General features: G+C 45.3%; 1 protein-coding gene across 1 annotated transcript; it reads left to right on the top strand.

The window, feature by feature from the left end:
• Positions 1–432: 432 nt before the first annotated feature.
• On the top strand, positions 433–10,910 carry LOC137544741 (protein kinase C theta type-like). Its single transcript, XM_068265832.1, has 5 exons — positions 433–817; positions 4,915–5,124; positions 6,884–6,972; positions 8,204–8,469; positions 10,247–10,910. The coding sequence occupies exons 1-5, from the start codon at positions 490–492 to the stop codon at positions 10,908–10,910; spliced, it is 1,557 nt and encodes a 518-aa protein (XP_068121933.1). The 5' UTR covers positions 433–489.
• The last annotated feature ends 584 nt before the right edge of the window (positions 10,911–11,494 follow it).

Genomic DNA, 11,494 nt, shown 5'->3' with positions numbered 1-11,494 from the left:
ACCCAACTGTACACTATTTTAGCAGTTTGACTTAGCAACTGCCATTAAGGAAATGCTTATGGAAAATAAATAATACCCTGCGAATCTCACACGAGGACTAGTTCAAAAGCTGTCGGTTCTGACAGATTTTACCTGCTTTATTTTTTTTTTGCTGTAGTGGTCCTATAATTTATGTTCTGCATGTACACATTCATGGTTCCACATTCTAGGCCTATTATTTTGTATCTATTTGTTCACATATTTAACATAAAATCTGATGGAAAGTGCTAGAAGGTCCCATCTGCTGCCACCACGCCCCCTCTTGTGATGTCATAATAGAGCCTGTATACCTCTGGTGATGTCAGGGAAGTGATGTCATAATGGCAGCCTGTGTATATAAACAGGTGTTGAGCACTCAGAGGCTCACTTTTGTCTCCATTTGCTCAAGTGAAGACAATTGCTTTTGCTCTCGAGCGATTTACTCATTAGTGAGATTCTCATTAGTGAATTATGTTGCGCTGCTGTAAAAGGCGACGCAAACTGAACCTCAGGCTTGAGGTTCAGCAGCCTTCAGCACAGCCTGCGACTGCTACCCCAGGGCCCACACCACCGGCTAGGAGGAGCAGAGCCCACGCAGCTGTGCGTTCCATCAGGGCTTTCTTGGGCAGACTTTTCCGCTGCTGTAGACCTGCCCCTTCTACCGGGCGTTCTTCAGGAGCACAGGAATATCTGATATCGGATGATTTCGGTCATGTGGAGGAGGGAGTAGCTGGGAACCCAGCGCCGGAATATCAGATATCGGTTATTTCACCTTACGTGGTGGAAGCGGAAGAAGCTGGTAAGTACTACATCATTATATGTTATTACACATCCCAAATATATAGGTTAATATTGAGGAAACTATAGCAATGAGTGAACAGCAGGCAGACCAATAATGAGTGATGATTTTTAAATTTTTCTCAATTACTTTAATGAGAAAATGTAATAAGCTGTCTTTCTCACAGTATTGAAGCCAGACTCCCCAAACTTGACACAGTCAGTCAGTGGGTGACTGGGGTTAAAATTTAGAAAAAGTGGGAGGAGCTTAAAACAGTTCACCAAATTTAAGCCTTTCAATTTAAATAGGAAATTTTAAACTGAAGCCATTCTTAGACTGCTAATGGTAGGGTCCTCATACGACACAGTCGGTCATAGGGTGACTGAGATCACAACTGGACAAAATCAGATTGCACCAATCAAATTGCCTAGTCCAGTCTGATTGGTCCAATTGTGCAATGTGATTGATCTGATCTGATTGGACTAATTGTGCAATCTGATTGGTCCAACTGTGCAATTTAATTGATTCTGATTAGTGCAATCATGCAATGTGATTGGTTTAAATTAATTGGTCTAACCTTGCAATGTGATTGGTCCAATCTGACTGGTTATATCATGCAGTCCGATTGGTCCAATCTGATTAGAACAATCATGCAGTGTGATTAGTATAATCTTAAGGTCTCTATTTGATCCACAGATGCGCTTTTCCAACACACTTTTTATGATCACAATGTTCAGAAAATTGCACAGTGTGTGGCAAAAATTGATGTGAAACCATTCTTTGGTTGATTGGACCAGAAAATGTAATCGATCTGAAAGTTGGATTTTATGATCACATCTGAAGAGAGAAAATACCCTTAATGAACAATCGATAATTAACTTCTGATAACTTGTGGTCATAAAAGAGCGTCAAATGATCTGATGAAAACATTTTTCCATTAATGGGCACCTTTAGATCAATGTGATTGGTCCAATCAGATTGATTTAATCATGCTATGTGATTGGTCCAATCTGGTTGGTTCAATCGATTTCACAAAAAATGAAATCATCCCAGAGTTAGCAGGGGCACACTCCGGCTGTAAAGGTGGAAGTGTCAGAAGATGCAGGCTGGGAACGCACTAGGCGTTGCGTGAAAGGTTGTGTTTTGTTGCATATGTGTTTCTGCATTTTTTGTCATAATGAAGTGCATTTTCAGTGCATTTGCGGTTCGCAGAAGCGTTTCACACTTGTATTTGGTTGCGTTTTACTGCATTTGTATTTCACACATATGAGTCACAAGTGCATTTTTGTGCATTTTGTTTGTGTTTTGATATGCATTTTATGCAATTTTTTGGGAATGTGGCCAGTATAGAAAGTGCCAGAAGGTCCTATCTGCTTCCACCAGGCCCCTCTTGTGATGTTATAATAGCAGCCTGTATACCTCTTGTGATGTCAGGGAAGCTCAGCACCTGCACCTGCACAGGCTGCTATTATGACATCACCAGAGGGGCGTGGTGGAAGCAGATGGCACTTTCCATCAGATTTTATGTTATATGTGAACAAATAGATAAACAAATATTTTGTTTATGATTCTGATGAGGCCGCCTCCTCCCGTTATGCTGCTACCAAATTTTAGCTATTCATTTAAAATAGGAAATTTAAACTGAAGCCATTCTTAGAATGCTAATGGTAGGGTCCTCAAACTTGGAACAGTTGGTCACAGGGTTACTTGGTCACAACTGGACGAAATGAGATTGTACCAATCAAATTGCCGAAAAAAAGATTGGATCATTAATGGCCACAATTGAGGTGACTGGTCCATTCTGATTGGCCCAATTGTGCAATGTGATTGGTCTGATCTGATTGGACCAATTGTGCAATCTGATTGGTCCAACAGGGCAATCTGATAGGCTCGATCTTATTGGTGCAACCATGCAATGTGATTGGTTTAAATTGATTGGTCTAATCTTGCAATGTGATTGATCCAATCTGACTGGTCAAACCATGCAATCCGATTGGCCCAATCTGATTGGTCCAATCATGGAATGTAATTAGTCTAATCTTAAGGTGCCCATTAACGGTACAATTTTTTTTATCGGATACCAAGGGTGCAGCTAAGGTTTTTGTGGCCCCAAGCGGACTGTAGTAAGTGGCCCTATCCTGCTTCCCTGACATCAGCGAAAATGGGTGTGGCTATACCGCATAAGTGGGCGTGACCATGTCATGTGATTGGAGCGGGAGGGCGGATTGGGGCGGGGCTGTTTGCAGGGATGGGCGTGGTCATGACATTGTATGGGCGGAGCCTAACCGTAGCGCAGCAAATATAGCCAACTATGACAATTTAATAATAAATGCAGCAACAGTTACCCCAGACACCAGAAAATAAAAACGCAATTTGTGCAACATTTCAGCAGAAAACAAACGCAATTTGTGCAACATTTCAACAGAAAACAAACAGAATTTGGGCCATGTTTCAGCAGAAACCAAACGCAATTTGGGCCACATTTCAGCAGAAATCAAACGCAATTTGGGCACATTTTCAGCAGAAATCAAACGCAATTAGGGCACATTTACAGCAGAAACCAAACGCAATTAGGGCACATTTTCAGCAGAAATCAAACGCAATTAGGGCACATTTTCAGCAGAAATCAAACGCAATTAGGGCACATTTCCAGCAGAAATCAAACGCAATTAGGGCACAGTTCAGCAGAAATCAAACGCAATTAGGGCACAGTTCAGCAGAAATCAAACGCAATTAGGGCACAGTTCGGCAGAAATCAAACGCAATTAGGGCACAGTTCGGCAGAAATCAAACGCAATTAGGGCACATTTTCAGCAGATATCAAACGCAATTAGGCCCCGTTCACACTGCACGCGTTAGGGCACATTTTCAGCAGATATCAAACGCAATTAGGGCACATTTTCAGCAGATATCAAATGCAATTACGGCACATTTTCAGCAGATATCAAACGCAATTAGGCCCCGTTCACACTGCACGCGTTAGGGCACATTTTCAGCAGATAAACGCAATTAGGGCACATTTTCAGCAGATATCAAACGCAATTACGGCACATTTTCAGCAGATAAACGCAATTAGGGCACATTTTCAGCAGATAAAGGCAATTAGGGCTGCAAAAAGAAAAGAATTTACTCACCTGGCACTGGCAGAAGTCTTCTCTCCCCGTCTCCTCTCCTGGCCGGCTCCTCAGGCGCGCAGTTCCCACGGAGCTCCCTCCCTCCTCCAATCTCCCGCGCTGATTGAATGCAGGGCTACGGGAAGATGGCCACCCGAAGCCCTGTACTGGAGACATAAATAGTCTCCAGAGCAGGGCTTCGGCGGCGGCCATCTTCCCGCAGCCCTGCTCTGCTCTGCCAGCCCCGCGGGGCTGCGGGAAAACAGTGACGTCACGCCGACGTCACGGAGCCACCGAGGCTCCTAAGACCTTGAGGCCCCAAGCGGCCGCGTGGTCTGCCCCTGTCGGATACGATCTTTCTTTCGACACACTTTTTCTGATCAAAATGTACAGAAAACTATAGTCTGGGGGGAAAATTGATGTGAAACGATTGTTTGGTCGCTTACAGAATATGTAATCGATCTGAAAGTTGGATTTTATGATAGTATCTGAAGAGAGAAAATGCCCTTATTGAACAATCAATAATTAACTTCCGATTACTTGTGGTCATAAAAGTGCGTCAAAAGATCGCATCTGATGAAAAAATTGTAGCGTTAATGGGCACCTTTAGACCAATGTGATTGATCCAATCTGATTGGTTCAATCAATTTCACAAAAAGTAAATTATCCCGGAGTGTGCAGGGGCACACTGCTGCTGTAAAGGCGGAAGTGTCAGAGGATGCAGGCTGGGTTCACACTAGGCGGTGTGTGAAAGCTTGTACCTGTATTACTGAGCATACCTAACTATAGCCCATAATCGCATGATCATGTATCTTGCAGCGTTTGTTTGAATAACTTTGTTGTATGTTGTATAACCTTGTTACATCTGTCATTCTTGTATCATTATATATACTTATTGTCCAGTGCGGCGTAATATATTGGCGCTTTAAAAAATCAAAACATAATAATAAAAGTTGCATTTTGCTGAATGTTAGGCTAATCATTTTTTTATCTTTGTGTTCACAGGTGATTCTGGTCATGTGGTGGAGGTAGTAGCTGGGGATCCAGCGCCAGGATACCAGTTGTCGGATGCTTCACCTCGTGTGCATCTGGTGGAGGAGAATGAAGAAGCTGATGTTTCTGGTTATGTGGTGGAGGAAGTAGCTGGGACTCCAGCGCCAGGAAATCAGCTGTCTGATGCTTCACCTCATGTGGATGTGGAGGAGGAAGAAGCTGGTAAGTACTACATCATTATTGGTTATTACGCATCTCAAATATATAGGTTAACCTTCCTGGCGGTACGTAGTTTATGAGGCTGCGTCCGCGGGAGGGATTTTTGGAATAAATCTTGCTCTAAACTTCGTAGCTAGCACTAGGCTAGCTACCTGTGTCCCCCAAGTCTCCCGGCACCTATCTGCTCCCCCCGATCGCCGCCGGCAACACTCACCCAGCCGCGGAGCTTCCCAATTAGCTTCAGTCGTCGCTATGGCAACGATCAGACATGACGTCATGACTTCATGCGCAGTCCCGATCCTCCCCATAGCAAAGCCTGGAGCTGATCGGGAGGCTGCGCCATCGCAGGATCCCTGGGGGGTATGTATTGTGGCGGGGATCGGGGGGGAGAGCGGAGGCACTTGGGGGGCACAGGTAGCTAGCCAAGTGCTAGCTGAAGACTATGTAACAAATTTCATTGAAAAAAACTCTCCCGGGGCCATGCGATCCCCTGTGGTGGCTAGTCCGACACTGTGTCGGGCTTATCCCCAGGGAGGTTAATACTGAGGAATCTATAGCAATGAGTGTACAGCAGGCACACCATTAATGAGTGCTGAGTCGTTGCTATTATCAAGGCGCATTACATTATATTTCTACACTTTCCAATGCAGCTATAGTTGTTCCCTTTGCTCCCCACATCCCAGATAGTGTTGTCCCCCAGGGCCCTGAGCCAGCTGAATGCCCCTTCCAAGGTAACCCCTCCAAACTAATAATGGTCATCCTGTGCCCTGTATTGATGCAGAATGGCAGCATTGCACTCACCTTTCCAGTAGCCAGGCATCCTCCTGTGTCCTTTTGTCACCATCCCCTAACACTGGAGGCTGTTCTCTCTGACCTGGCAGCATGCTATGTGAGTATGTACACGCTGCCGGGTCACATAGGACAGGCACCAGTGTTCAGGGATGGAGATGGCAGAACATAGGAAGGGGGCGTGTCAGCTGGAAAGGTAAGTGTGCTCCACTGTAAGTACTGCATCAATACAGGACACTGAGGGAGCGGGCACTATTATCTTGGTGATAGACCTGGAGGGGGGGCGTTTGCCTGCTCTAGGGCCATGAGCATGAGCAATTGCCTAGTTCGCCGCTCTAGAAACACCGCCCCTGTGCTCAGTAAAGAGTGTTATTTCCTTGAGACAACTGCAATTTGATTGGTCCAATCTGATTTGATCAATCATGCAATTTGATTGGTCAAATGTATCCTATGTCTTTCTTTTTCCTACAGGAGAGATCATAGACAATATGTGGATGCTCTGATGATATGATAGATGTGTAGGACTTTTGATTGGCAAGTCACAGCCACATTGATCACATCTCACTTCTGTTTCTTTTGCATAATAAAAAGTGATACAGGATCAAAAGGATCCTGACCAGCTAATCAAAAGTTACCTGCACTGTGATCACATGACCAGCCCATCACATTTCTCCATGATCTCTCCTTTGGGGGAAATTCTAGGGTAGAAGGTTCATCACTATTTCACAGAGGTCACCTGCGGGAGAATGCTGGCTGACATATAGAGGAGTAGAGATAAGTGTGAGAAGGTCCCGGCAGGAAAGATGTGGATGAGCACAAGCAGATCTCTCACTACCTATTAATCTCAGCGAGACATCTGCCAGTGTAGGGCTACCTTTACAACCATGTATAGGCTTTGATTATGTATACGCTTTGGTTTATAGGAAATCTCAGTAGATGATGATATTAATGTGATTTCTCTTTCTCTTCCAAGGCCCGAGTGGAATCCAGACCATCAGGACGCCACTGACTGTGGACAGCTTCAAGTTCCATCAATTTCTCGGACATGGGGCATTTGGCAAGGTAAGTAATTAGACAGATTTCCCTAGGGGCGGGGTCAGCCCAGATATGGCTTTAGATAGCCATCTTTATTGGTCTCAGTGGAACTAGATATAGACAGGTAGCAACTCTGGCCTGCAGCATTTTTGCATTGTAGTGGCTGGATAGTGTAATGGTCAGAGATGCTCAAATCCGAATTCGGGTGAGACCCGGATAGTTGCTATGCGGATTTCACCCAGTGACCTGTGCAGGCTGGGCGGGGGGGAGGGGGTCAAGCTTACCTATCTTCTTCGGTCCATCCCTCGGCACCTCCCACGATGCGTTCCACACTCGTCACGTGAGTATAAACACTTCCTCCTTCAACCCGAAGAAGGAAGTGTTTGTAATCACATGACCGCCGCGTGGAACGCATCATGTGAGACGCTGAGGAACAGACCTAAGAAGACGTCAGATAGGTAAGCTTGACCCCCCTGCCCAGCCCACACAGGTCACTGGGTGAAATCCGAATAGTAACTATCCGGAATTCACCTGAATTCGAATTTGAGCATCTTTGGTAATGGTTAAAGAGACTCTGTAACAAAATGTTCAGCCTTATTTCTTCTATCCTATAAGTTCCTATACCTGTTCTAATGTGGTTTGTCTTACTGCAGCCTTTCCTAGTTGCACAGTGGCTGTATTACCTCTGTTATATAATCTAATCTTCTTTCCTTTGACCGCTTTGCCAGGCTCAGGCAGGAATGTGCTGCTCTGCTGTTATAGGAAGAAGCTATACACACCCTCTTCACGCCCCCTGCAGGCTCCGTGTGAGTCACAGACTGAGCTCCTCTGAGCCTATCACATGCTGTTAGCAGCCATGTCTTTTGTTTGTAAACACTGCCTAAAACTGGCAATTACAAGTCAGGATTGCAGGGAGTGGCAGAAACAGCACAGAGGGGCTCTGGAGAACATAATGAATAGAATGGTATGCTTTTTATTGTAAGAATTTTAGAGTACAGATTCTCTTTAAGGGCTCTGCCTCTGACACAGGAGACCAGGGTTCGAATCTCGGCGCTGCCTGTTCAGTAAGCTGCACATATTCAGTAGGAGACCTTAGTCAAGTCTCCCTAACATTGCTACTGCCTATAGAGCGCGTCCTAGTGGCTGCAGCTCTGCCGCTTTGAGTCCGCCAGGAGAAAAGCACGATATAAATGTTCTGTGTTTGTTATTGGTCCATCTTAACTATCGAATACTAAATATTCTCCTCTGTCTCTTCCAGGTTTACCTTGCTTCCCATCGAGCCAGTGACCAACAGCTGGCCATCAAGATGGTCAGGAAAAGAGCATTCCTGAAGAAAGACCCCGAGGTCATCTTTAGGGAGAGTCAGGCCTTGAAGACCCTTAGGAAGGGTCCCCTCATCACCCAGCTCTATGGTACATTCCAGTCGGAGGATTACCTCTACTTTGCCATGGAGTACCTGAGCGGGGGAGACCTGTCAAAACTTATAGATGATGCTGATGTTCCCTTTGACATTACAACCCTAAGGTAAGATTACATACCTCCGAACTTTTTGAGATGAGAAAGAGGGACACTTAAGCCACGCCCCTGCCACACCCCTGATCACACCCCGGCACACCCCTAGCCACACATACCATAAAGATTTTATAAGACAAATATGTTTTATAACTCAAACGACACTGGTCCTTTCTATCCTGGTTCATTTTCTTTCATATTAACACTTGAAAACTAGAAATACATCAATTTAAAGGATGAGAATACAGTTTAGAGTCAATCAAACACACATTTTTTTCAGTAGAGAAATACCCATATTTATATAGAAAGAGGGACAAAGTCCTGAAAGAGGGACACGTGAGGAGGAAAGAGAGACAGAAGGGCAGGGCTCCCAAAGTTGGGAGCCATGAGATGACTCTGCTGTTTTATAAAGCTAACAACAGCCCCTCAAGCCCCTGTAACCAGGCCCGGATTTGTGTCACAGGAGCTTATAGTCACAAATGTCTTGGCACCCTAGACTCCGCCCTCCTTGAGCCTACAAATCACTGCTGAACCACACCACAAGTGTGCTGGCTGTCACTTCTCCCTTACTTCCCTTGCCCGCCATGGGTAGCTACAGGTGCCCCTTAGTATTAGGTAGCCAGAAGTACCCTCAATATTAAGTTGCATAGGGAAGGAGAGAGGGGGGCAGCTAGAGCAGCCTTTCTATCATCAGGCGCCTGTAGGCACGTGCCTACAGTGCTTTATGGTAAATCCAGCCCTGCCTGTAACCCCTGTGACCTGGGGGTCCCACCTCCCCATCCCCAATATGCAGAGCAGCGCAGGGAGCAGAGTATGTTACCTGTGCTTGTGCCACTCAGCTGCCCTCCTTACATCAGCTGTGCATGATGCTGCATACCTGTCACATGACATGTAAGAGGAGCCAGTAGCCATGTGGAGGTGTGCAGCACACAGAGCCCACCCACTGTGGGGAGGATATCAGAGCAACATGGTGCTGCAAGCAGGGAGCATACACTTCTTCCTGCACTGCTCTGCATACTAGTGTGTGTGTGTGGGGGAGGGGGGGAGGGGGGTTATCTGCTAGTCCCCCTGTTACAACTATTCCATCTTGTAAATTACCCTTACTAGAGTAAATTACTCACTAGGAAGACATCAGGAAGCGGAAATAATCAGATATCTTTATTTATAAAAAAAAAAACGCATCAAAAACGCATACAAAACTTAAAGGGGAACTGAAGTAAGAGGTATACGGATGCTGCCATATTTATTTCCTTTTAATCAATACCAGTTGCCTGGCAGCCCTGCTGGTCTATTTCTCTGCAGTAGTATCTGAATAACACCAGAAACAAGCATGCAGCTAGTCTTGTCAGATCTGACATTAATGTCAGAAACACCTGATCTGCTGCATGCTTGTTCAGGGGCTATGGCTAATAGTATTAGAGGCAGAGGATCAGCAGGAGGGCGTGGCAACTGGCATTGCTTAGATGGAAATAAATATGGCAGCCTCCATATCCCTCTCACTTCAGTTGTCCTTTAATATATTGCGTTTCCATTGACTTTCATGATGTGCGTTTTTGATGCGTTCATGCATTATATGCAACAAAACTAGCGATTATAAAAACGCTAAAGTACAAACACACACCCATGCCTTTTTTATGCTGCCATGGAGTAACATTGGTGCATAAAACGCAGCGGTTTGCAACGGTAGCCTTTCTGCTATGTGTGCACCTGGCCCCATGGATACATCTTTCTGCTTTATTTGTGTATTGAACATGTGATGCTAATAATGATTTTATTTCTCTTCCATCAGACTATTTGCTGCACAGATGGTCATCGGCCTGGAGTACATCCACTCCAAGGGTATAATCCACCGAGACATCAAGCCGGAAAACATCCTTCTGGACGGAGTCGGGAATATAAAGATCGCTGACTTCGGTCTGGCAGCACAAAATGTCTTTGGAAATGCCATGACTAAAGGATGTAAGGGGACCTTGTTCTATATGGCCCCGGAGGTGTTCCTAGAGATGGACTACAACCACACAGTAGATTACTTCTCTATGGGAATCGTACTCTTTATCATGGCGTCCTTCAGGTACCCATTCCTGAAGGATGAGGAGGATAGGTTTGATTTTGACCTCAGATCCTCCATTTGCTGCACATCTCCAGACTATACAGCGGAGATGGACATCATGCTGAAAGACTTCTTGAAGAAGCTACTGTGCAAGAGCCAGATAAGGCGTGAAAAACTGGTGAAAAACCTGAGGGAAGAGCCGCTCTTCATCCAGATAGACTGGAAGGACGTGGAGTCCGGAGAGGCACGGCCCCCATTCCATGTGGAACAACCACAGGAAAAACCGAGAGACACACTGACTGTGTTTGAGATCACCTATTCTGAGGCAAAGAGGAAGCCCAGATTGCGAGCTGAGCAGCAACAGCTCTTTAAGTCGTTCTCGTTTGCCAGTGAGGGGTGGTGAGTTGTGTGGAAGACCTGCCAGCTTCCAACAACATCAGCCGTCTACTCACTTGGACAACAACATCAGCATCATCATACATCATATTTATAATAAAAAAAAAAAATGTCGGTTTGTCTGTATGTATTAATGTTCTGAGATTGTAAATTAACGTACATAAGGTAAAATTTAGCAACAACAAATGGAAGGGCAGCCCCCACCAACAAGAAGTAGCAGACACGCTTGTGGTCCTTCATCTCTTTGTCCAAAGAGGAATGGAGTACTAATGTTATAGAAGGGATCCAGCACTTTCTGAAAATTAAGAACCAACTTTTATTTGGAAAGTGTATAGTTGTAGACATAGCCCCTGATGATATGCTATGCAATGAAATGCATAGGGCAGAGCCAGCAGAGTGACGTCACTGGTGGAGAAGTGTAGGAGCGAATGAGCTGCGTCCAACATGTCAGCGTGCTAGCATACCTTGCTGGTTTAACGTTTTGGCTGACAGCAGGGATTAAGGCTGGATGGTTATAGAGCGGCCACTCGGGAACTGGGCCTACCTGTACCTTTTTTGTAAGCCTATGAGACGCTTGCTAAACTTGCTGTA

Source organism: Hyperolius riggenbachi, chromosome 2 (genome assembly GCF_040937935.1).
Source record: "Hyperolius riggenbachi isolate aHypRig1 chromosome 2, aHypRig1.pri, whole genome shotgun sequence".
In the NCBI taxonomy this organism is placed as follows: domain Eukaryota; kingdom Metazoa; phylum Chordata; class Amphibia; order Anura; family Hyperoliidae; genus Hyperolius; species Hyperolius riggenbachi.
Note: the sequence above shows the minus strand (reverse complement) of the source record. Positions and strands in the feature narration are given on the sequence as shown.

Bases quoted from the DNA above. Each gene is read 5' to 3' on its own strand.
- LOC137544741 (XM_068265832.1), top strand. From the start codon at position 490: ATGTTGCGCTGCTGTAAAAGGCGACGCAAACTGAACCTCAGGCTTGAG. The intron at 5,125-6,883 runs GTAAGTACTACA...TTCTCTTCCAAG, and splicing joins TGTGGAGGAGGAAGAAGCTG to GCCCGAGTGGAATCCAGACC. The intron at 8,470-10,246 runs GTAAGATTACAT...CTCTTCCATCAG, and splicing joins TTTGACATTACAACCCTAAG to ACTATTTGCTGCACAGATGG.